The 27228-nt window shown below is 40.9% G+C and overlaps 1 protein-coding gene and 1 long non-coding RNA gene across 3 annotated transcripts in view; one reads left to right on the top strand and one right to left on the bottom strand.

Annotated features, from left to right (window-relative positions):
• LOC306960777 overlaps positions 1 to 27228 on the bottom strand; it is a 590186-nt gene that overhangs the window by 234372 nt on the left and 328586 nt on the right. The gene's annotated exons all lie outside the window — the stretch shown is intronic.
• Positions 1 to 27228, top strand: part of LOC306959830 (netrin receptor UNC5C-like) — a 529449-nt gene that overhangs the window by 446916 nt on the left and 55305 nt on the right. The window contains exons 8-9 of one of the 2 annotated variants that reach the window (XM_079552054.1): positions 14881 to 14937; positions 26957 to 27148. In XM_079552054.1, the coding sequence (XP_079408180.1) occupies positions 14881 to 14937; positions 26957 to 27148 (249 nt within the window). The remainder of the gene's footprint in view (positions 1 to 14880; positions 14938 to 26956; positions 27149 to 27228) is intronic. The other variant, XM_079552055.1, reaches the window with a different exon arrangement.

The raw sequence follows: 27228 nt of genomic DNA, 5'->3' as shown, positions 1-27228 counted from the left end.
TTTCCCCTCATCGATTAGCTGTCCGTAAAATGACTGGGGGTTTTATGCCAGTGCTAATGTTGCTACTGCTTCCTGTAGCATTAAAAATAATCCATAAAGTGGGTGTGTTTGCTGAATGTTGCTTGGGAATTACTGCACTGAAAGATCGGAGGTTTATTCAAGAAGGGGGTGACTTCCTCGTGATGAAGGGATGGGATATACAGGTTGTAGTTAGGTAGAGTAGAAAATCAGGCTTTCATTGACTTTTCCTGCCTATTATCTCCACTAAGCTCATCATAAAGTTAGTCTCTTTGATGAACCAGTCGACGTGAGGAAGGCAAAGGGCTGATGTTTTGCAAAATGCACTTTAATCCATGTTATAATTTCATTCAGCCCGCCCACTCTCCGAAACCTGACACAAAGTCAAAGAGGACTCTGTGTCAACAACAAAATAGTCCCCTAATCCGAACCGAAGACCCGCACAACGCTGCAACGATTAAAGCATGTGTTTGTTTCTCTGTAATCATCTCTATCCTTTTATTTCCCCCGGTCTGAAATCTCTCTCAAGTGTTTTTTGGTGAATGAGTGTTGGAAAGCGCCGCAGAGGTCAAGTAGCCACTCATTTAAATACTCATTGACTTTGTGCTGAACTGCCTCTCGACACCGCTCTGGTCTCTCTCTCTGCAGTGGCGCGACGTTCATAATCAAATCCGATTTTTTAAACAGCTCTTTCGGACGAACTGCTGGAACAGATCTCATTTGTAAAAAGAGCTGTCTTTTATTTTGTTGCCACCACTTGCTGTTTAGCGCCGCCCTTGATAAATGACCCCAAAGTGTTGACTCCTGTGGCGTCCCATTGTTGCCAGGCTGCCATACTATTCCACACAGGGAAGTTAGTCTGGTAACGGAGTGATTGGAGCAGTTTGAACGGGCGGGCCCAACGTGCACAGATTGTCAGTGAAATCAATCAAGGATGGCAAGGAAAAACTCAAAAACCCAGGGGGAAACCGGAGAAACCTCGGGGAGAACCACAGAAGGAGAGATCCACTCCCATGGACGGACAGGCTAAAGAGACCCAGGGCTGATGGGAGTCCCTGAGCAGACGGGCCAAGATTGCAGACCGTCCAGTCCCCTGTGTCCAATTCCAGTATGCACGGTTCATCCGGGTTCCTCCATTCAATATGAAATAAACCAATCAGCAATTAGCGGACGTGACGAAAATCCATCCATCCATCCATCTTCTTCCACTTGTCCGTTGCTGGGTCACGGGGGCAGCTGTTGGAGCTTCCCAAATCACATTGCACCAGCCCCTATGGCTCCTCCTTGCAGGTGGTGGGTCCACAGAAGGACGGCCTCATGGTTCTGACCAGGCCTGTTGGTCTCTCATAAGGGGCTTCTGAACCGTCACCTAGGACCTGTTTGCCATGGAAGACCCTACCAGGGGCACGAAGCCCCCGACAACAGAGCTCCAGGATCATTCGGGTGCTCAAACCCCTAAACCACGTTAAGGTGGCGGTTCCAGGGGGGCAATTCACAAAATATGAACTAAAAATAGACTCACGAGAACGCGGAGGCAAAATCCTCAACTACTTCATCCAGGATTAGTTTTTGCTAATAACTTCTGCACATGTCACTGTTGATTGAACTACAACATAGCGGTGCAGCAAGTGACGTAACCTTGTCAATTGACTCTGTGCATTAAGCTAACGGTTAACTCGCCGCCCAAAAAACGACTTCAGGCTTCAAAATAAAAGCACTGTCTCATTCATTAGTTCAGCAGGTACTTGCTACATAAGAATATGATTAAATACACACATTTTGAGTGCCACTGTAACGCAATCGAGACACGTGTCCGCTCTGACTTTATCCAGTGACAATAATAAAAAGAGGTGAAGCTAAGCAGCATGTTTACAATAAGGACCAGTCTTTTCAGAGCCAGGTTTGCACTTGTTGCAACGTGAGCAGATAAACAGTGGATTTTAAAGGATAACTCGCCTGATAAGCACTTTTATAATTAGAAAGACGCACAAATAAACCAGCAGCTTAAAGTTTAGACATAGCTAGCAGCAGAGCTAACGTTAGCATTTGACCTGTTGTACAAAAACAACAACATACCTTAGAAAAGTTCCCTGCTATCACTGATCCATGAGGCAAAGGGGCAAAAAAACAAACATCCCAAGCCCTTTTATCATCATAGCAACTTCAGTATTACTTCTCCCAGGGCCGAGTTGAGACCCGAGCAAAACCGGATGTTGTTTTCTGGGCGTTGAGGTTACCATTAGCTTAATGCACAGAGTCAATTCTCTGTGACGGTTGTGATTGGTTCAGCCTTAGCCGCCAATCAGTCACTTGTTTACAATGTATGTCCAGATCCACCTTCTTTCACACAGAAAAGAAGTGGGTGTGGTTCAGGCTAGTCCCACTTATATTAGCCATTCCGCCCCATTCATTTGAATTGTGAAGCTAAAATGGTGCATGTTCTTAAAAAGGGTCAGGAGGCGGTATCTTCGCTCTTTGCTCCGCTCTCGCAGACCAACTGGCCTCCGCAGATTTCCAGGACCTACAGTATTAATGGACCTTTCAAATGAACCAATGCCAAGGATCGGACTCCCAGTAAATTAAAATCCGTAACACTGCCCTTTTTCTTGTCTTCGCCAACTCCTTTGCCTGACTTTTCTGTGGACAGCTGGCTCAGGCTCCTCGAGTTGTTTGCGTCGTGTTTGCTATACCAGGGGGGTTGTTGACATTTTGCTGACACATCCATTTGGGATCTTTGGGGAGACTCTGTTTTTGTACGGTGTGACCGTGACTATAGCTTACACTGTTTGCGATAGGAGATGTCCGTTGCTGTCACACCTGGGGGGTTTGTGGGGTGTGTGTGGGGGGGTGTCCTTGACGTGCTTTAGAGATATATACTGTAGATGTCGAGGCAGAGGGAAAGTGCATTCATGTGGAATCATCAGAAGTTAGGACTTTGTTAGAAACTTTCTTACCAACTCACTTCTTTGGAAACATGGTCGTGCTTGTCCATGTCCATTTGTGTTATGTCAGACCATGTCCCATGAGACATGTGACTCAAAAAACTATGCACACGGAAGGTGAGGGCATGCAGTTTTCAAGCAGGGATCAGTTTGGAGGTTGTGATTGTATTCATCCATGTCCCATGCCGTATCCAGCCACAGAATCCAACATCCTCGATGCCGTTGTTCAGCTCTCAACTTCCTAAACACTGCCGTCCTCAGAATACTGTCATTTCCTCTGTGTATGAACTTTGAAATTCCACTTGTTACAAAACTATATTTTCTCAAGTTGAGTTCTTTATTGCACTTACAACAAAATTTTATGACTCTTGCAACAACAACTTCTCTACTCTGGCGCCGGCAGACACCTTACTCTTGCCTGATTGATTGAGTTTTGAACCCCCCAAAACAACAAGGCAAAATGTGTTTTCTGTGGTAAAAGTTCATTCAAAAAGTGGACCAGATTTCTAAAATCCCCTGTGAGCAAATCTTTGTCTCTAATACCATAACAAAACAAAATCATAAATTCAAACTTGGCTCTATCCATTATGTATTTGTTGTGTCAAAAAGTATTTGGCCATTTTTATATCCATCCATCAGTTTTTTTCACTTTATCCGGGGCCGGGTCGCGGAGGCAGCTGCTTCTGCAGAGATGCCCAGACTTCCCGGTCCACACACACCTCCTCCAGCTGTTCTGGGGGGACCCCGAGGCGACACCAGGCCAGCTATTTATTTTCCCCCCATTTAATAATCATAATAATAATAATGCTTTAGTCTTATATAGCGCTTTTCCAGACGCTCAAAGCCGCTTTACAATTTCGTGCATTATTCATTCACTCTATGCTCGGTGATGATAAGCGAGGAAACCAGTCTGCGCACATCAGCCACCACCAACCACTGTCTCACACCCACACTGCATTCGCCAGGCTTCCTGGTGTTCCCAAACCGTCTCCCATCCAAGTACAGACCAGGCCCTTCGCTGCTGAGCTTCCGAGGTCTTGACGGGATCAGGCATAGCAAAGGCGGTATGTCCAATTACGTACATGCACTGTACTATAGGCACTATACCTGTCTTTTCTTACCTTTTTAGCCAAATCATGACAGAACAGGTACATCACATTAAGAACAAAACCTTACTTAGACTTAGAACATACAGTGTATCCACCAACCTAACACACTCCTATAGCCTGGGTCCATTTTTTGTTTTCTGACTGCTCACTGTTTAAATCAAATCACCTCCGACTGGGCGCTCGCTCACCCTGGTCATTAGTAAGTTTCCTCCCCCAGCCCGGCCCCTCACCTCTCCGCCGCTCTCCCACCGTGGCCGTAATCACCTCCCTGTGCACCACTTCACTCCGGGAGACATTTTTCCCCTCTCTGTGATTGTTCTCATTTGCTGCGCTCTTTCTCCCACCATAAGCCCCGCGTACTGCACTCCGCAAATCACCATTCGCCGTTTGTTTATTTCTCTGCCATGTTTTCGCATTTGTACGACTGTCTTCTAATGGGAATATGATGAAGCCCTGGCTGCGGCATGTCGTTTCTGCTCATTTCGATATTAACATGCTACGTGTGCTAGCTGTCGCCAACTGATAAACAAGGCTTGCATGGCGGCTAACTGGAAGATAACCCACCAGAGGAAGCTTGGACGGTGATGTGTGACTTGCAGTGTAATCAACTTTCTTTGATAGAAAGAAGGCAGTTTTTATTAGGAGGTTAAAGGGGACATGTTACGGCATTTATATAGCACAATTCATACACAAAGTAATTCAAAATGAGTGCATTTTACTCTCTTTGGAGTACATTCGAGTCCAATCTACTACTACTGAATAAAAAGGCTTGATAGAATTTGCTGAAAAAGACTTGCAATTTGTGTTTAAATTGAATGGAACGTACCGTGTTAAAGTGATAGTCTGTAAGTTTAAATGTCTTACGAATGTTATAGATTGAGTATAAGTGACCGCCTGGGCCTGTAATTTAAGTGATACTAAATGATTACATTTTTCATAAAGTCCCTCCCTTTGCTGATCTCAGCAGTTAATCAGAATGCCCGGTGCCATCACTTTGACCAATGAGGCGAGCTTTCCTGTGAACCGGCCTGTCAGGTCCAATCAGGTGGGGAGGGGGTGGAATTTGGATTGTTTACTTTTGAAATTTCTCTCTCTCCTCATTTTGCGTAGTGTAAACGCCACGACTTCCGCTTCTGGGTACGAGCAGACCGGCAAATATGCGAGAAAAAAATATTTCTGAAACTCAGCGGAGAGTTACTGAACCTACTTATTTCTCAGACTCATTAGCCAAAAATGCTGTACCTACTGCTAAAAAAGTAATATTTGCTAAAGTTGCTACTTCCGGGGTTAGCGTAGCTGCTGCGCCGTTAGCATTTATCTCGCTAACCCGGAAGTACCGATTTTGGTACTTTTATAGCAGTAGGTTCAGCATTTTTGGCTAATGGGCCTGATAAATATGTCTGTTCAGTAACTCTCTGTTGAGTTTCAGAAATATTGATTGTAATATTAAAGTGTTTTTAATGTTTTTTTGTCTTGCATATTAGCTGGTATGCTAGGACCCAGCAGCGGAGGTCGTGACGTCACACTTAACAAATGTATAGGTACAGACGGCATCTCTGAAATCGCCCATGTATGGTCATGTTTGAAAACAGTTGAGGGGGAAAACAATTTGGAGAAAAATCTTTCTCTAATTATTCAAAAACTACTTTAACAAATGCTGAATTATTGATATAGATTTCTACTAAATAAAGATACAAAGACCTGGAGAGAAGCAAAGTTGCTCAACAGCCCATAAATACATAAATAACGGAGAATGCTAACATGATGCTACATGTTAGCATCGTGCTAATGCTAACGCTAGCTACGACTTGACTTTATTTGTATGTGATAAATAAGTTCATATTCCACCAGAAAATGTTTTTCCCTAAAGATTCTGTTTTCCCCCTCGGCGAAGCGGCTGTATTAGTGGTTAGCTAAGTGCCTTTACTTTCCTATGATGCTTCTGGATCAAGTTTGTTCAAGTTTTTTAGGATTTAAAGTAGGTTTTCGGAATGAAATGTTTGCGTAACCATGGAGACAGTTCGATCAGAAGTGAAAACCTACCAAAAATCCTAAAAACAGTTGATCCTTAGGGGCCACCAGGATGGTAAGTAAAGGTAAGCTAAGCTAACCTTGCCAGCAGCCACTAGGTCACTGAAAGGTCAAAAAGTTGTAAAAAAAAGTATTACAGTGAAAAGAAAAGAAAGACGGTCTCAGAGTGCTTTTACATCAACCACTCACCCATAACCTCATGACGCTAACAGTTGTAGTTAAGGCAATTTGAGCACTGGGAAGATCAGACACATGCAAAGTTTGTTTTTTAAGAGAATATCACAACATGTCCCTTTGAACCCATCGTCCCATTTTCTCTAGTGCAAGGTTATCTGAGAGCATATCTCTGCTCGGGCCAGCAGTCTCCCGACAAATGAGTTTGTAGCAGGAACAGACAGATGGAAATTAGACTATTCAAATATTGTGGTATATGCAAAAAACCTTCAGGGAATAAAATTACTCAAAAGTGCCGGTTTTCACTACGCAGTCCATTTCTATCCATCGCTGCAGCCTTCTGTACGGGCGAGGCCACTGTAGGCAAAGCATGATGTACTCGTGGTCATATGTATAATTTACTGATTAGCATATAAAGCTCATGTCATGTATAAATGTCATGTTTTGTTAAGGTCATGGTGATTCAGCGATCGCACTCACGTGTCTAAAGCTGGGGACACACTACGCAAGGTTTTTTAAGCGTCCAGTCTTCCAGAGTCTCGGCTAAGGCAGTCGCAACAGCTCCACTCTCGTAATGTGGGATCGGTCGTCAACTCAAGTCACATTCGAATCGGTAAATCAATCATATGGAATTTTAAAGCTGTTTCAGACATGCTGGAAAAGCGTGGGCGATTTCTCCAATCCAAACGTGAACAAACGTAGACAAGCGGCTAATTACAGCTGCCACAGATCCACTGGAAAACCATCCAACTTCTTCATCATCTTTTTAAATTTCCATTTCAGAAAAGCTTAAATGAGCTAAGTAAACGTTTGTTTAGTGGTGACGTCACAGCTCCACTTCCGGGTCCACAGTTTAGTTTAGTTTAGTTTATTTCTTATTTGGTGTCTTGCACCCAAAGGTGCCCAGCCCGCATGGGCTTATAAGACACAAAAATGCAGGCAGACGTCGGAAAAACATTAAACAAAGAGTGTCCTCTTCCGCGTAAGCCAAGCGCTTAACAAAAACTTAGACAAATGAAATGGCTGATACTTGAACAAGAACTTAAGCCTTTCCTCATCGGAGATTTCAAACAAATGTACAGCAACATCAGACAGTTTACAAAATAATTGCCTTCTCGGTTCATAATACAAAGGACAATAAAACACAAAATGTAATTCATTTTCAATATCATTTAACTGACACAAACAACAAGTCCGCTCCTCCTCTGGGACCGAGTGAAATCGTCCCGTCTCCAGTGCCAGGGGCAGAGTCCCGGACCTCAGCTGAGCACAGACTGACCTCTGACCTCTGGATAGGTTCATGGTCACATAGGGCTCAGGACCAAAATTATTTTTAATCAAAATATAAGTTCTCAACTTTGGCTTAAACAAGACGTCATTTAACCATTTAAGTTTATATTTTTCAAAGTAAACTTTTTTAATTTCTCCAACGTTACATCTTAACTTGTTTCTAAAAATAAATTGGAGATCAGCATCACCAAAAATGTTCTCCATCTGCACACTCCAAATGTATCTATTAGACAGGTCCCATTTAAAGATGTGTTTGGACAGTCTTGTGTCAGACATGTTGATAAACCTATTCCATAACCGTACCATGTCACAAACATGCCTCACTTCACATGGTTCCCAACCCATGTCCCCGTACAGAGCAAGCTTAGGGGTGTTTTTGTGAACACCTAGAAAGAACCTTAGAGCTCTGCATTGAATTTTTTCACTATGGGTTTGTTTACAGTAACCCCAAACCCCAGCGCCATAATCCAATACAGGACAAACACAAGATCTGTACAGCTCAGTGTAGGTCTTATAACCAAGATCACGACACGCCTTCACTTTATTTATAACAGCGCCGAGAGCTCGACCTGCAGATTCAGACAGTGATTTGATCCCTTCGTCAAATGTGAGATGTTCATCTACATTAAATCCAAGATATTTGTACTTTTTAGCAAAAGAAAGAACTGTATTGCCAAAACAGAATTTAGCGTCTGATAATGCATGGGTACGTGATCTAAAATGCATAACTTGAGTTTTATCACAATTTATCATCAGTCTCATTTTGTTGCACCAAGCATGAACAATATTCAACATTTTCTGAAGATCTGATTCCTTTTCGGCTAATAGTACAATGTCGTCTGCATACAACAGAATACAAAGTTTCAAGTCTCCCACATTAATGCCCACATCTGCCTCTTTAACTTCATTTACTAAATCATTAATGTATATGGCAAATAATGTGGGAGACAGAACATCACCCTGTTTCACGCCGTAAGGTGTCGGGAACCAGTCAGTTAAGTGGTCATTTACTTGAACACAAGAAGTTGGATTTTTATAAATAGCCTTAACTGAGTCATAAAATTTACCGTCAATCCCCATTTTTAATAACATATAGCCAAGTAAATCTCGATTAACACAGTCAAAAGCTTTCTGAAAGTCTATGAAACAAGCAAAGGTCGACTTTCCCTCTTGTTTTCTAGCATTTGCTATGGTGATAAGAGAATAAATGTGATCTATACAGGCTCTTTTCTTTCTAAACCCGTTCTGTTCGTCGGCCAGTAGGTTAAGGGATTCCAGGTAGCAAGTCAACCTCTCATTAAGAATACTGGTATACAATTTGTATACACAACTAAGGAGACTTATTCCTCTGTAGTTCATCGGCACTCGAGGGTCTGAACCTTGTGACTTTGGAATAGGTTTGATTACAGATTTATGCCAGTCTGAGGGGACCAAGCCCTGCTCAAAGCAAGTAAACAACAAATTATAAAGCACTGGGAACAAACCAGGCTGTTTTAGCAATTCATTAGACAAGTTGTCAAATCCAGTCGCTTTCTTAACTTTGAGTTTATCTATTGCCCCTTTAACTTCCCTTTCTGTAATGTCAAAATTTAAATATGGATTAGATGAAAACTTTGCAGAGAGTTCCATTTGGTCTTTTAGCGCAGATATCATTTCAAAATAAAAATCATCCCACTCAGGGGACACAGAACTACCCGAGAATAACGCTTTAAATTCAGATTCCCAATTCTTTAACACCATTTCAACATCAAAACATAAGGATCCATCTTCCAAAATCACTTCTAATGGTATTTCCTTCACTTTCCGTGGGCCAAGTTTATTTATCAGACTCCAAAATGTTTGGGGGTTATGAGTTTGATTATGTTCCATTTTTACAGCTAGGCCTCTTTGATATCTTCTCTTCTTTGCTCTGAGTCTTTTATCAAACTGGTGTTGTTTATTTTTAAAATCATATTTTAACTGTTGTTTATTCATGCTATTGCACAGGAGATACTTTTTCTCAGCCAGTCTCACATCTTTCCACATTGTAGATAGTTCCTTGTTCCAGTAAGGTTGGTTTGTTGTTTTATTTTGTTTTCCAGAAGAGCACTTAGTGATGCCATGAGATTTACCAATATCATACACGAATTGACAGAAATCTCCATAAACCTCATTCATCAACTGTTCATGGTTAACAAGGGTCAATTTATTTACAAATCCTGAGACTGCAGACTGAAACCTGTCATTTGAAAAAATATGATGGGGGAGATTTCTTGTATTCATCTGTTTGTACTGTTTGGGCTGTTCATAACTTGATACCACAGGGTTTTGCCTTCCTTTGAAAGTTAAAACTAACATAGAGTGATCAGGCATTTTACAACGATAGTCCAATAAATCAAAATAAGACACATTTCTGTCTAGAAGCTCGTTTGGACTATAAACCTGTAAATTACAGGAGGAGTACAGGCAATCATGAGTTGTGATAATGTAATCCACCACTGCTCTTCCTTTCACAGATACAGAGGTGAAATTATCATTCCCCAAAATTCGACCATTTAGAACACAACATTTACTGTCTCTCAAAAAATCAATCAACATTTCCCCGTGAGAGTTTACAATTTCATCTATAACAGCCACTCTAGGGGGAATGGCCAAATCAGAATCGCAAATACAGTCAGCCAAGTGTCCAATCCGACTATTGAAATCTCCACAGATGTACACTGCATCCATTTCAACTAAATCATACATTTTAACCAAAAGAGCGCTATACAGAGTTTGTGGGTCAGACCACGTTGATCCTTCCGGGGAAAGGTAACAGGAGAGCAAAGCCAGGGAATATTTTGAAATCACATGCTTAAGATGTATACATATGATACCCTCGTTAGATCTATCAACAGAAAGTACATCATACTCCTGAAGTGTATTGTTTTTAATTAAGATACCAACCCCCCCTGATCCTTTTTTAGCTCGAATATGAGTCCTCCTGTTATGACCACAGTGAAACTACAAAAAAACTCTTTAATATTTGTGAAACTCAACAGAGAGTTACTGAACATACTTATTTATCAGTCCCATTAGGCAAAAATGCTGAACCTACTGCTATAAAAGCAATATTTACCAAAATCGCTACATCCGGGTTAGCGGAGATAAATGCTAACGGCGCAGCAGCTACGCTAATCACAGAAATAGTGACTTTATTACTTTTTTAGCAGTAGGCATTTTTAGCTAAGGAGTCAAGTAGGAATTAAGTAAGGAATAAAGTAGGTTCAGTAACTCTCTGATGAGTTTCAGAAATATTGATGGTTGTTTTTAACAAGTTTTTCATGTTTTTTTCTCGCATATTAGCCGGTATGCTAGGACCCGGAAGCGGAAGTCGTGACGTCACACTTAAGTAACGGAGTGTGTGTATCGAATATATATATGGTCATATTTGTAAACAGTTAAGGGGGAAAACAATTTGGATAAAAATCTAAACTTTCTCTTATTATTCAAAAACTACTTTGACAAACGCTGAATTATGAATGTAGTTTTCTACTAAATAACGATACAAAGACATGGAGAGGAGCAAAGTGGTTCATGTTAGCATCGGGCTAATGCTAACGGCTAGCTAGTGCTGGCTGCAACTGCCGTTTTTTTCACTTCTACTGAACAATCTGCTGTGAGAAACTATCCATATGGGCCCGATTTACGCTTGACTTTATTTATGTGTGGTAAATAAGTTCATATTCCACCAGAAAATGGCTAAAAAGAGTGGAAAATTGTGTTTCTCTAGAGATTCTATTTTCCCCCCCGGTGAAGCCACGCCCCCTTATATGACGCGATGCTGTCTGTATCTATATCTGACAGAATAATCGACTATAAACAGATATGCCAGTTGGTCTTTGGCGGCCTGTCATGTCACTGTGTCCAAATGTGAGTTGATTATTGGCATGTTCTGGTTAGAACATGGCCAAAGCAAAGGGCAGACACAGCCACACATGAAAACAATGAATATGTGGCCAGTATTTGGTCAAATTATCCCGAAGACCTTTGCTCTATTGATGTAATTTCCTCTGCCGTCTCCCAGTCGGCCAGATGTGGTTAACTTCTACCGGTTTATAAAATATTGTGTTTTGAAAAAATAATAATTTGGTCTTAAAATACCCTGTACTCCGTCATAGTTCCTAAAGTATTTCCCCCCCTTTTTTTTTCCATAAATGCAGGGTTATTGTTTATTCACACTTACAATGTAAAAAGTGGCCCAGCGTATTAATCTATAGTGATTAACAAAGTGTGTCTCTGCTTCACCATGACCAACCTTCATATGTTTGCTCATATCTTCTCATAATAACACTATATACAGTACTTACTTACTGCGAGGTCCAATTTCACCTGCTTTGTATCCGCAAAGACATGTTCATAATAAATACTTTTACTGCACTTCTTGTCCTGTGTCATTTATTTGCAACAGTGTTTTTGTACAGTTGGTTCCGTGCATCGAGTGTTAAGGCTAACTTCCTGTTGGCCAGTGTAGGGTGATGACTACTTCCTGTCCACATTTGAAAGGAAATTAAAGTTGAAATAAGATTAAAAGCAATGTGAGAAATGTAATTAAATGCCATGGCTACTGTGTTTTATAAAAAAAAGTTGGTGCTCTTTGGCTAATCGCTGATGCTACAAGAGTTAGCTATAAAGATGCTAACGCTATATGAGCAGATGTAATTCAAAACATGCTGAATAACATGATATTAAAGGTTGTGACCAAAAGCTAAGGTCCATATTAGCGACACTTCACCAATCTGAGCTGCCATTGTTGTTTTTGACTCGTGTCTGAAGTCGGACCAACCTGATCATCTCTGAGTTCACATGTTGTTATAGCCGGCTCGAGTGAGGTTCCAAGGACTTTTTCCAAGTCAAAGTTGTGGTCCGGGATACTTCTCAGGGTCCGTTAGCCTGCCCCACGTATTTTTCCTATAAAAACATCGTAAATTATTAATGATTCAGATGTTTTCAGCTGTTGTCAACCCATCGACCACATTAAAGGTGTACTATGCAACTTTTTAGGTGAAAAAATAAAATCTTAATATTTGTTTTCCCTCACTCTCCTTCCCTCTGTGATGCTCCAGAATTGTCCAGAAACCCAAAAACATGGTACGGTAGCGCAGCGGTTAGCGCTCGTGTTTCACAGCGAGAAGGTCCCAGGTTTGATTCCCACCTGGACGGGGCCTTTCTGTGTGGAGTTTGCATGTTCCCCCCGAGTCTGCGTAGGTTTCCTCCGGGTACTCCGGTTTCCCCTTCCACTAAAAAACATGTGCAATAGGTGAATCCTCCAGCCAGGTGATTCTGACCATCAGCCCCTGGCTCCACATCATGCGGCATCGAAGGATGGGTTAAATGCAGAGGACAAATTTCACTAAAAGGTCAAATACACGCAAATATCCAGTCTTTTTTTTCTGTTTAAAAACTTACATTAAGGTGAGGTCAAAGCCTAATTAGAAATCATTAATGGATTTACAAACCTTATGAGATTTTACTTTAGATAACTCAAATTCAGTCAAGTCTCTACTTTTCGTGGGGTCGGATACACATCCACTGGCCACTAAACATCATGTTAGAACACCTTGATCATAAAGAAACACAGAAATGATATAGATGCCATGACAATGCATGCATATATTAGGATGGAATTTAAATCCGGTCCGGGATTCGACGGCTAAAATGTGCTAAATTAGCTAAAGGCCTTTCTGTGATATCTACTGCATGGTCATTGGTCATTGGTCATTACCTCAGGAAGTTAGCATGTTGCTACGAAAACACAGTGTAAAAAGCCTATAATTGTGAATAGTAGTTTTGGCATCTAGTTGGATCTGTAGTCTTCTTCAATCTTTTAATTAATGTATTTTTAAACTACAGTACACATAGTAATTTCAATCATACACTGACCCATCCCACTTTGCAGCGATGTCATTGATGTGGACACTTCCCTCTCCCCAGACACCCCCCGCCTGTCCATGTTAATGCCATCCAAAAGCCCAAAAGAGAATCGTGTCTGTCATCACCGTTGGCACAGCTGGCGTTGACAAGGACGCACCCTGTCCCCGTCTGTGTTTGCGTTAGGGAGCACAAGAGGGGCGTCTCATAAAGCACTAACATTAACCTCTTACCTCCCACCTGAACAGAGCACTTTCTCTCCAGTTTGGTTTTACCCAAATGTAAAAGCTTATTGGAAAAAGTGTAAAAAAAAATTTAAAAAAAGAAGCGACAAAAACGTGACAAAAAACAATAAAATAATGTGACAAAAAAAACCCAACAAAAATGTGGCAAAAAAATATTTTGAAAAAAATGACAAAAAAATAAATGAAATATTGACAAAAAATAAATAAAAATGTGACCAAAAAAAATTTAACATGTGACAAAAAAATAAATAAAAAATGTGACAAAAAATAAATAAAAATGTGACCAAAAAAAAATAAAACATGTGACAAAAAATAAATAAAAAATGTGACAAAAAATAAATAAAAATGTGACAAAAAAAATAAAAATGTGACAAAAAAATTATAAAAATGTGACAAAAAATAAATAAAAATGTGACCAAGAAAAACAGCAAAAATGTGACAAAAATTTTTTTTAAAAAATGACAAAAAATAAATGAAAAATTGAAAAAAAAATTTTTTTTTAAAATGACAAAAAATAAATGAAAAATTGACAAAAAATATGACAAAAAATAATAAAAATGTGACAAAAAATAAATAAAAATGTGACAAAAAATGAATAAAAATGTGACAAAAAATAATAAAAATGTGACAAGAAAACAACAAAAATGTGACAAAAAATTATTTAAAAAATGACAAAAAATTATTTAAAAAATGACAAAAAATAAATAAAAATGTGACAAAAAATAATACAAATGTGACAAGAAAAATAAAAAAAATGTGACAAAAAAAATAATAAAAATGTGAAAAAAATAAATAAAAAATGTGACAAAAAATAAATAAAAATGTGACAAAAATAATAAAAATGTGTTTTGTATGTCTTGGCTATGAGGCGTTACTCTGGCCAATATGCTGTAAGCGCCAGGTGAGAACTTGTTAGATTTGGGTAAAGCCGAACTGGAGAAACTGCGCTTGGTTAAGGCGGAGGGTAAGAGGTTAAGACTATGAACTTCTTTGCACATTACAGGGACCTTTCTTGTTCTATTTCCGTATATCATCATCACAATCTCTTCCATGACATATAATATAGTGACATTTTTGCTTTTGCTGTTGTGTTTGCCCTTTTGTGTGTGTCACTTTTTTTCATGCTCACTCTTTGTTTTGCGTCCATGCCTCATCCCTGCCACCCCCTCCTTGTCTCCAAAGGTTCATTGTTTCAGCCGACACCGGGGCCCGGACATGGCGGTGGTGTGGCAGTCCCATGTAAGTCCATTTTTATGTTCCCCTGTTCATTTCTCTCCTTTATCCCCCCCCCCCCCCCCCCCCCCTCTCCCGAACTCCCTCTCATGTGCTGCTGCTGTGTTTGTTTTGAACTGAGGGTCACACACTAACAAGTCCATGTGTTTGAACGATCAATTCCGTCCTTCGATCATAATAACCGGGCACTGCGCCTGCTGTTCTTTGCTTTAAAGCGAGCCACTGCAGGCGACGGGGAAGACGACGGGGGGATGGAGTTCGGGATGTCTGTTCAGGACTTTTGCTGTAGATTACTGAAAATGTTTTAAAATGATGCGTACAGTTTTATTTTTGATGATTTATTAGTTTAAAAGATTTTTTTCAGAGGGAATTTTTGGATATCTTTAGTTTTTTAATAAGCTGTACACATTCAAATTAGGCAACAAACTAGATATTACCAAATCCCTGGATTACATAGTCACCTCTATTGTTATACGCATGATACGTGATACCAAACATGTCAATATTTGTGAATGGACACGCGTGGGAATGAAAAGGGCCTGACGTTGTAGTGATTTCTTGGAAATCTCTGGCTCGCTAGCAGACAAAACGTTGCTTAATAATCAAGAAGAAGAAGATCTTTATTTATATACAGTAACTGCTTTCACAGACATGGTCACAAAGCGCTTTGCATGAGACAATTGTGTATTCACTCCATACTCTGTGGTGGTGAACTACGTTTGTAGCCGCTGGGTCACTGCAAGATCAAATACACACAAATATATATTTTTTATAAAAAGTTGCATAATGCACCTTTAATAATAATGTATCAGTTTTATATAGCGCTTTTCTGGACACTCAAAGATACTTGACCATTATTAATTCACTCCATACTTGATTGTCGTCATGGTGTCATCATGGTGGTCTCTACAACGCTCCAGGTTCAATTGTTCTGTAGGTTTTCTTGCGAGAGGCTCCGTCAGCAGTGAAAACCTTCCAAAAAAATTGACCACTGTGGGCGCCATGCTGATCACTCATACAGCAGCTGTGTACATTGATACATTCACAAAAAAAACGATGTCTTTACCTGCCGTCACAATAGAAGCGCTACAGGTTTGGTGAAAGTGGCGACTCTACAATTACATGGGCCAAAAACTAGCCGATGGTGTTCTCACCAAATGAAACTTGTGCCAAAGAAAGAAAAACTGTCCAGCTGTTTTTTTGGGGGGTTGTAGTCAAGTTTTCGTCAAATAATTACCATCAGAGTTAGGTCTCATTTTGTGTATTGATGTGTGAAGCACATATAGCCTGTTTCATGGGTCCTACCCTTGTTTTGTGACATTTTTGACTCGGTTCCAGACCAGGACCGAAGAGCATTAACGTGAACACTGTGGCTTCTGATCTTCCAGAACAAAGAGAATCATACAACATCCTACCGCAGTTGTAAGAGGTGATCTTGCCCATTGATAGCGTCAGTCGTTGTTAGCATAGCCATGTTAGCTTACCCTCACACTTGTCTTTTAGCTGCTTCTCTGCACATGTTTTGGGCTTGGCACCTCTGAATAATTACATAGACTCCATCAAAAGGTGGTATTTGTTCACGATGTTCATCCTGCAGCCCTAAGACTGTTCCAGGGCTAATTTTAACTGCTTTTGTATTTTGTATTCCACCGCTGTTTGGCAACCGCCCACTGCGCAGTCCTACTAAAGGAAGCAAATACACAGTAGAGTGAAAGCTGCGTATACTACATCTTGAATCGTGTACTGCGTGGAAAGATGGTAAAAAATAGTCTAAGCCGAAAGTACATTTTTGGTCAATTAAAATTGTAACAACATGTACTTTTGCTTCCCGGGGCCAAACAAATGCACAATGGACCTGCTTTGTTCCAGGAAAGACCGACTCTCTCGTCAACACAATGCATTTATGAAAGCCATAATTACTCTGACATTTACCGTTCACTGATAATATTCTGGTTGTTTAGTTTCTCATACGCTCGTGTTTGCTTTTCATAGGTCACGCTAATAATAATGGGATGTTCACAACCGAGGACAGTTTCCTAAATGACTGAATCTCCGGGCATCTGCAACTGACAATCTGGCATTTTACCTCCATTGTACATTTTGAGTAATGGTTTGTTTGTTTGTTTGTTTGTTTTTTTTTAGATTATATGTCACAGGCTATAAATGTACAACTTGTGGGCATATGGCATTCACACTATCTACTACTATACTTGTACAAAGACCCGGTTTCCATCATCAGAACTGTTGAAATGAGGACGTTTTTTTTTTCCGATGAGAGGCAAGACAGTACAGATGACTGCTTGAAAACCTTTAAAGATGGGGTGTTTTCGCAGGTATTTTGTCATAATGGCAAACACATCTTTATCACTATTTACATTTTGTTGGTTCGAAAGTGCAATATTGATTGAAAACGGCGAAAACAAGTTTAATTTCCTGGTTATTTAAACGAACTAACTCTAAGCTCCTCCCACTCTCCTTCTTTTGCTTCCCTCGCTCCACAGTTACAATGGCATGAAAGTGAAAAACGGGGGGAAAAAAATACAATAGAGTGTGGCTGTAGTGAAGCTATAGCAAGTGTTTTTACTTCACAATGAAAGGATTAAAGCAGAACAAAGTGACTCTTGCCCCTAGAGGCCATAAGCGCCACTGCAGGTTGCGATTTTTTTACTTATTAATTGTCCGTGAGAGTAAATACTACCCTGACAGAAAAGGCAAAGGGAGAGAGGGATATTGTACATCCAATTACACAATGGAGATCATTTTTTTCACTCAAACTTGGCTGTAAATACTGTTTAAGTGGTGCTAGCCCGCAGTTAGCTTTGCCCCTTTGCCTGTTAGCTTCTTCTTCGTGATTCTATTAATGTGTCCGAGCCATAGGCAGCGAAGTTGCAATTGTGGTTTTCTGGCCAGAGACACGAGGGGGAGATGAAAGACCCCCGATCATCCCATAAACACTTGTATTACCCCCAGAGGGACTACGGAGAGGATTTATTAAGGTAAACAAGTTAGTACTGCTTTAAGGAGTACCAGCAAAACCTTTTTTATTGTTTTATTTTCAGGTTTAGGGCCAATTTGGTCTCTTATCTTAAAGGGACTATACAGAGTTTAAAAATGTTAAAATTATGTATTTTCCTCCCCCTACATGTTCCAGCCATGTCCTAATGTGTAGAATGAGCCCAGACCTGTTCACCACAACTGCCTCTAAAATCCTGCACTTACACTCAAAAAGGTGTAACTTCGTGTCAGAAGTGCCGTCATCCACGAGCTTAATATAGAAGCTGCAGTTACGTGTAAGACCTGAGGTGGCAGTAGTGAGTATAAAATGACCAACTTGCATCTAGTCTCTTTAAAGTGATAGTCTGTAAGTTTGCAAAGTGAGGATAGATGGAATGAAATGTGAAAGAACAACTAAATTCCTCCCCTCTTTAACCAAAAAAGCCCTTCTTCGTTTGCACAAAGAGGGGAGGCAGGAACAGAATTTTCAAAAGTAAACGATCAAGCTCCTCCCCCTCTCTCCTAATTCGACCTGACGGACTGGTTCACAGGAAAAGCTCGTCTCATTGGGCAACGCGGGAGGATGCAAGACTCTGATTAGTGTCTGAGAGCCGGGAAGGAGGGACTTTACTAAAAAATAATATAGATTTATTATTACTTACATCAAAATGCAAGACCAGGTGGTAGATTTTGCACTTTTTATAAAATTTGTAACACATTTAGACTTCCAGACTATCACTTTAAGTTTTGAACTTCAAAAAACAAGGCAAAATGTCAATGTTTACAGACTTTTCCGCTAATAAAAAGAAGCTTATTTTACAACTAAACAAGATATCCAAAATCCCCTCAGAAAAATCTAAACCTGGCTTGATCCATTATTCAGATTTTGTGTTACTTTTTACATGAGAACATAAAATGACAAAAAACTTGGAACATATTTTCCCCCCATATTCATGTCAGTAATCTACAGAAAAAGTTCCAAATTGATATGTTGACATTTTAAAAGTCTCCCTGTTCACCTGCAGTGTCTCAGCTTAGAGGAAAGTTTTTTTCCTGGAAACGTAGGACCTCAAGAGGAACTTTGCTGGAGCTGCCGCCGTATCGTTTTTGTCGCTGCAGAGTTTTATTTGAAATAAATCCCTTGTTTCGGGACTTCAGAGGGCCTCCTGCTCTGGCACCGCTCTCTGTTCCCTGTTCCCCAGTGCTGTTACCTGGCTCTCCATCAGAGCCCCGGAGCCTAAATACGATGCTCCAGCAGACCGACGTGGAGGAGGCAGCTGGAACCCTCTCAAAGGCTCGCTGTCCACCATCTCCTTGGAGGTAGATTAAAAACAAAGGGATGAGTCTGTTAATCCTCTCCTGATTGGATGCCTGTTGTGACTGACAGCCTGCTCAGCCAATCAATGAAGAGAATCGGAAAAAAGGCCTCTCTCTGCATTTTCACGGGATATATGTAATCCTTAAGGAATAGTGGAAGGAGTGAGAGCAGGGAAGGGAGAGAGTTCAGCTGATGATAGTCTTATTATCACTGCTTTGGGTGGTTTTCGTTCATGTCTGGTATTTTTAGTCTTTGTTTTTGTAATTTGAATACGTAAATTGATCGTGAAATCTTCAAATATGGAGCCGCGACTCTCCCGACTGTGGGAGAATCACATTGACCCAAATGTTTGCAGACGGTGTTCAACATTTTCTCAGTTATTTGATGCAGAATCGGGGGGAAAAAACATGGTGGTCATGTCCCGCAGACGGGGCTTAAAAACACCCTTAAACACATTATTTTGGCACCTCAAGGTTTATTATTCAGAATTATGTTTGTGTGAGAATGTAATAGTAACAAATGCAGACACTAGAGCTGGTGAAGACTTTTCCTGGGGCTCCTCCTGCTGGCAGATGCAGGTATAACTACAGCGTGGTTCACAGCATCACGCTTTGAGCAGAACAGCTCAGAATTGATATAATGTTGGATTATGGGCTTTTATGGTGAGAGCAGTTTCGGGTTTTAACAATGACGCAATAGTACAGGACGAACCATGAGAAAAATTATAATTGTATCCATTTTGGAATAAGTTGGTAAAATGGGTCAAAAGTCAAGGGATGTGACTACTTTCCAGAAGCACTATATTACTTAGATAGATACTGTGGATGGATGGATGGACGGACGGACGGACGGACGGACGGACGGACGGACGGACGGACGGACGGACGGACGGACGGACGGACGGACGGACGGACGGACAGACAGACAGACAGACAGACAGACAGACAGACAGACAGATAGATACAGTAGATACAGTAGATAGATAGATAGATAGATAGATAGATAGATAGATAGATAGATAGATAGATAGATAGATAGATAGATTTCTCAAAGTTTCTGAAAACAGCTCGCAAAGTGTTCACTCAATGAGACACGAAGAGTTCACTGGCACTTGTCCATCGGGGCTTTTTTTTTATACACAATTCTCAATGCATCATTGTATGCAACTGTAAGTTTCTGGAAACTGGACTTTTTTTAAATTCACACACAGATGTGCGGTGTACAGAGCCACTTTCACCTGTACGGAGCAGAAGGAGAATTTCTGTGACAGAATGTCCGCTTGTGCATACAACGTCCGGCACTGACGGTACATGTCCTGGTCATCTGTTAAACGGTCAGTTATGATGTGACCGAGGTACTTGACAACATCACATACATTCAAGATGTTCCCCGAGAGCTCAAAGTCAGGAAACTTCAGTGATCTGCCCTCCTTTGTCCGACAGATCATAATTACACTTTCAGTGGGGTTGTATTTCACATCCTGCAGTTCCCCATACACAGAGCACACATTTTATTTCATTCAACGTTGTCATATCAAAATGAGGAATTTTGTAAAAACATCCAAAATTGCCTTTATTTTCAACAACCAAATACTAATAATGGATAGAGCTTGAAGGTGAAAGATTAGTTTGTTGTTTTACGAGATTATACGAAGTTGTTATACAAAGATTTGCTCACAGGGGATTTTGTTTCGTTTTGATACAGCTCGTTAACCTGGCTAACGCCATGCTGCTGTGTGCGCTCGAATTATTTCGAACTGCACAACAGCCTGGGGACCATGGCCGACATCTCCGGTGGATTTGGGAACCAATCACAGAGCGAGGAGGGACGGCAAGACGATGACGCGCTATTCGATATATGGAAGCTTGTAGTTTATTTACGGATAATAAAAAAAAAAGTTTATTTACGGATCCAACGTGACAGCAGCAGACACGATGGTATTTTTTGATCAAGCTTTAGACCTTGTTCTAAATAGTTTATATTCAAAAGTTTACAGCGGGTACGTCATACGTCATCTCATACGATGATACGATTGGCCATGGCTACGTGCAGACGCAAGAGACTTTTTTTTTTTTTTTTCGTATCGCCCAATAAACGAGTATGGACGATCGTAAACCACACCTCTCCTACGAGAAAATGAATTGGTGGTCCCCAGACTAAATATCACTTGTGATTTTAGTCTGGTGTTAGCCAGGCTAACAGCTCGTCATTACTGGGGATAAAAATCTATTAAAGTTCAATTTTTTTCTTGTTCATCACACATTTGATTTCTGCTCGTGTGCGGGGAGGGACTTTTCACGGACAACTTTATGCTTTCACTTGGAGACTAAGCTCTTATCGTGAAATGTAGAGAAATGCATTTTAAGATAAAGACTGGGTCCGTAAGTGTCTGTCTGCGGTGGATCATCTTCAGGAGAACCCAGAATAAACCACGTCACATGTGGCACTTCCACTGCAGTCAAAATCCCTCTCCTCTCAGCTTCAACCTCGTCCTCCACAGGCTCTTAACACAGACCACAGCCCCCTCTGGTGGCCGTGCGCGTCACTGCACCCCTGACCTTTAATTCTCTCCGGGACAGTCTGTGCAGTGCGTGAATATGAGACGCCGCCATGTTTTGATCAAAGGCTTTTTTTTTTTTTAAGTCATAATCAAGTCAGAGCTCGCGCAGTTCTCCCCCAAATCCTTCTGCAAATGAGACGGGATCAGCGTTATCTGCTCCTGCTCTTTTTCTCTCTCTCTAACCTCTCTCTTCATCGCTCTCCCTCCTCCCTCCTTCTTTCTGGATTAGTAAAATGACAAATCCCTCTTTAGGGTTAGGCGCGAGCTGCACTGACGGAAGTTGGACGTTCTCTTTCATGTTTGGGACGCTTGTTTACAGGTTTATGTGCAGTTTTTGAGCTTTATTTCTAGCCTTTTTTCATGTTTTCCAAATGCAAGGACGTCTAAGGCGCCTTCCACAATAATAAAGATGGACACAGAGAGTCCGTCAGTTGTTTGCTGAACTTATTCCCATGACAACGGGCACTTCCCTCATGTCATGCAGTGGTCATTTCTCTCTCATGGTTGAAAGCAATGAGGAGAAATGGCTGTGCAGCGGGAAGGGAAGAAGGGGCAGAAGAGAGACATACCTTGATGATATAAAGTTGATCCATTTTGCCTCGTCAGAGCAGTAATCAAAAACGTCCTGTCATCAGTAGTTCAGCCCGAAGTCGGCCGCCCTAACGTCACACCCGCTCCGCCCCAGAGTGCGAGTGAAGCCGCTCCGAGACCTCCGGTTTAGGTGTGGCTGCTGAGACCGGCTTAAAGTGCTGGACTCAGATTGAGAGCCAGGGGCCAATACAACTCTATGGGAGGAATCTCCAAAAAGAAAATGTTGTACCTCCTCAGTATTTGGTAGACAAACCTGATGTATTATTTTTATGGCTGAAAGTTTAGTTTGGTTTATTTGGTTTATTTGGGCTGCAAGTTTGTTTTTAGTAACAACAATGTTCCCAAAGGGAGTCGGCAGAAGATAAGTTCTAAATGCCTCCCCCCTCATACGTTAACAAACAGAGCTGTTGACGTTCATTCCATTTCATTGATACAATTCCTTGGCTGATAATGACAACAATTTGCAATGAGTCTCGGTGTTTATTTTGATGGTGCTTTTAAAATGGACAAACAAATAAGTTCTGTGGTAAGAACAAGCTTCTTCCAGCTGAGGCTTTTGGGCAAGGTCAGACCCTACCTACCACCATGCCAACCTGAGAGAGTGGTCCATGCGCTTATAACGTCACGGCTGGACTATTGCAACTCATTATATTACGGCCTTGACCAGTCATCCATCCGCAGACTCCAGCTAGTCCAGAATGCGGCAGCTCGTCTGCTCACAGGGATCAGACCACAGGAGCACATTACACCTGTGCTTTCCTCTCTCCACTGGCCTCCTGTGACTTTTAGAATCCAGTTTAAAATGTTACTGTTTGTTTTTAAATCTCTTCATGACTTGGCACCTTCGTACCTATAAAACTTGCTGAATTTGCACACTCCGGGCAGATCATTGAGGTCTACGGACCAGTTGCTCTTAGACTGCCCACGGTCCAAACGAAAAACCGGCCTGGCAATCAGAATGGCCTCCTCTGTTGACAATTTCAAGTCATTGTTGAAAACGCATCTCTTTGCACTGGCTTTTAATCCAAGCTGAGCTAGACATTTGATTAGGCTGCAGTTTTTATGTTTTGTATATTGTTGAAGGAATATGTTTTTTGTGTGTCTGTATTTTTGCACTGAATATGGAAAGCACTTTGGAGCAATACTCTGTTTTTAAATGTGCTATAGAAATAAACCTTGACCTTGACCTTGAACAATAATGTCCATATGCAGACGATCACATTACTAAGACGCAAACAAACAACAGTTTGGGTCATGGTTTGACATTAGCATATTGGTCTAATATTGCTTTTTTACATTTATGTTTGAATTGCTCAAATGAGGTGCCAACCTTAAAGGGACTATACAGAGTATAAAAATGTTAAAACTAAGTATTTTCCTCCGCCTACATGTTCCTCCATGCAGTGTTAATTTTGACAACATATTTTAGTTTTAGTCTTAGTCTTTTGACAAAAATGTAATTCGATTTTAGTCTAGTTTTAGTCAAAAAATATCTTCAATTTTAGTCTAGTTTTAGTCGACTAAAATTGCAAGTAAATTTAGTCGACTAAATTTAAGACGAATTTAGTCGACTTTGCATTGATAATATTCATTATAATGATATTTAATCTTGTTCCTCTGCTTCATGGAGCTGCTCATGAACAAAGCTCAGAGCTGATCCTTTGGCAGAGAATTTACATGATATGAGGCTCTTTCAGACGGTCAATATAAGTTTGGATGATTTTAGTCTTTCCCATTCATTTTTATTTAGTCTTATTTTAGTCGACTAAAATATCTGGACATTTTAGTCATAGTTTTAGTCTCGTGAAAAACTTTTTATCTAGTTTTAGTACAATTTTAGTCGTCAAAAATTGACTTTGACTAAAATTAAGACTAAATATTTTAGTCGACGAAATTAACACTGCCTCCATGTCCTAATGTGTAGAATGAGCTCAGACGTGTTCACCACAACTGCCTCTAAAATCCTGCACTGTCACTCAGAAAGGTGTTACTTCGGGTCCGAAGTGCCGTCATGCACGAGCTTAATATAGAAGCTGCAGTTACACGTATGGCCTGAGGTGGCAGTAGTGAGGATAAAATGACCAACTTGCATCTAGCCCCTTTAAGTTCCTCATCTTGGTCAGTCCAAAGATCTGTCAGGAACAGACTCTTAAAGGAGGTGCGGACAAGTCGTGTTTTAAGGTTCATCTTTCCTCGAAGATCGTATCTTTCATCTCTATTGCTGAACATCTCCTTAATATTTGAAGTCTTTTCTTCTGGCCAACATCACGCTCATGTTTTTGAACACTGTAACTCCAAGAAAATAATTGTATCTTAGTTTATTCATCCTGAGACAGTTTTTGTGTGGCGGCACAGCAGTTAGCTCGCGCTTCACAGCTAGAAGGTCCTGGGTTTGATTCCCACCTGGACGGGGCCTTTCTGTTTGGGGTTTGCATGTTCTCCCCGTGTCTGTGTAGGTTTCCTCCGGGTACTCTGGTTTCCCCTACCATTAAAAACATGTACAATAGTCTAGGATGAATAATGTTTGCGCGTGAATGCACGGTGGTGCAGATGAAGATTCTGTGAACACCACCGAGTGTGGGGTGAATGTGTAATTGTGTCTGTGAAAGGTGCTATATAATAAAGCCCTTCTTCTTCTTCTTTTTATTTCCTGTAGATTCTCCCAGTAACGACATGAGACACTTTACATCCAGGACCCATTCACTCTCATTCACAAACCAGTATTCACCTATCTGCGGTCTCCTTTTAGCACCAGGGAGCGAGCCCATGCTTCATCCTCTTCCTTCTAAGTGCCGCTGATCCCGTCCTCCATCTCCCGGTACAATGAGAGAGCTGCGGTTTGGGTAAAGGATGTTCGGCCTTGTAAAACAATGAACAGTCCTATTAAGTGCTTCCACATTGGGTCTTGTTCGGTATCTCTCCGCTGCCGCAGTCTAGACGAATAGCTTCTTGTCCTCGGGCTCCGACTGCTCTTTAAAGTTTTATTATGAGCGGAGCGCGCCATAGGAGGCGTCCTGAGCGCGTGCGAGAAAACAAAGGAGCCGGAGATGAATATGTGTTTGGAAAATTATGCGTCACAATATCTTTGCTTTCCTTGCATAAAGCAGCATCAATTTGAAAAGTCCTCTCACCAGATAAGCTGCAAAATAATGTACCCTGGAGTCCACTGTGATGGAAAGTATAGGCGCCATGCTGACCACTCATACAGGTTACTACAGGGTCAAATATGCACAAATATCTACTGTTTTGTAGTTGTATAATGCACCTTTAAAGGGATATTTCAGGATTTTTGACATAGGGCCTCATTTCCTAGTTATCCAGAGTGTTGCTGATTACTGGAGATATTTTTTTTTGTAATTCATGCAGTTCTTATATTTGAAGAGCTACATGGCGCTATAGGCTTGTGCTAGGCTAGCGCATTTCTATGGTATCAGCTAGCCTGCATTAAAAACATTCTGACCCGCTCCACAGTGATAACTTATACCACCAGACTAACCATATAAATGTTTGTGTCAATAGAATAGTTTTTTGGAATATAACTGACCTTGCATCACATGAATGATCGCATTTTGAGGGACTATTTTCTAGCAGATCACTCCGCCACTGTGTAGCTTATACAACCAAGAAGCTAATGCTGCTCAAATATAATGTATTTTAAATGCAAAATGGTTAAAATTACTCTATCGACACAGACATTTATATGGTTTAGGGCTGCAACTAACGATTATTTTGTAATCGATTAATCTCTCGATTATTTTTACGATTAATCGAGTAATCGCTTGGCTGTGAATGGTGTAGGAAAATTGTATTTTTTAGTTTTTTTTTATCACATATAGCTTAAGTGCTTGAGGATATGTTGATGGAGTAAACTAAAGGGAAATGTTTGTTGGAGGCTCTATTCATGAAATTTACAATGAACAAAATGTACACGCACCCTAACTATATAAACAAAGTAGGATTTCATCAAAAATACTACATTTTTATGTCATTTTTGCTCCATTTAAGTCTGTGTGAACCAGAAAACGATTAATCGACTACTAAAATCAGATGCTCATTGGTCACTGTTTAAACCTGCTGTCACTTTGCCTCTGCCCAGGGATGACAGATGAAAATTAGCTTGTAGCTATCTCTGGTCTGTGCAACACATTTGTTGTGCAATGTCCCTGTCAAATAAATAAATAAATAAAATAAAATAGTTGTCGACTATTTCAATAATCGATTAGTCATCGATTAATCCATTAGTCGTTTCAGCCCTAATGTGGTTAGTCTGGAGTTATAAGTGATTTGCCTCAGGTGCACTGTGGAGCGGGTCAAACTTTTTTTAATGCAGGCTAGCTGATACCATAGAAATGCACTAGCCTTGCACTAACCTAGCGCCACGAAACCCTTCAAATATAAGAACTGCATGAATAAAAATAAAAAAATCTCCAGAAATCAGCAACACTCTGGATAACTAGGAAATGAGGCCCTATGTCAAAAATCCTGAAATATCCCTTTAATGAAATGTGTTGAAAATGTTGTTCTCTAACACACCATGCCCCTTGTGTGTCGTCCCTTTGCAGCCGCCTCCAGTTCGGACGCGGTGGCGCTGTACGTGGGCGTGGTCATCGCCGTCATCATGTGCCTGGTGATCTCGGTGATCGTGGCGCTGTTCATTTACCGGAAAACTCACCGTGACTTCGACTCGGTCATCATCGACACGTCCGCGCTCAACGGGGGCTTCCAGTCGGTCATCATCAAGACGGCCCGCTCAGGTAAGACTTTACCAGTTCAACTCAGCCCGCTTTGCCGTTTCTTCTACTTTGAGGCGCTCGTGCTTCACAGTCAGAAGGTC

This window comes from Gobius niger, assembly GCF_951799975.1.
Source record: "Gobius niger genome assembly, chromosome: 1".
Taxonomy (NCBI): Eukaryota; Metazoa; Chordata; class Actinopteri; order Gobiiformes; family Gobiidae; genus Gobius; species Gobius niger.
The sequence above is the reverse complement of the archived record's forward strand: the minus strand, read 5'-3'. Positions and strand labels throughout refer to the sequence as shown.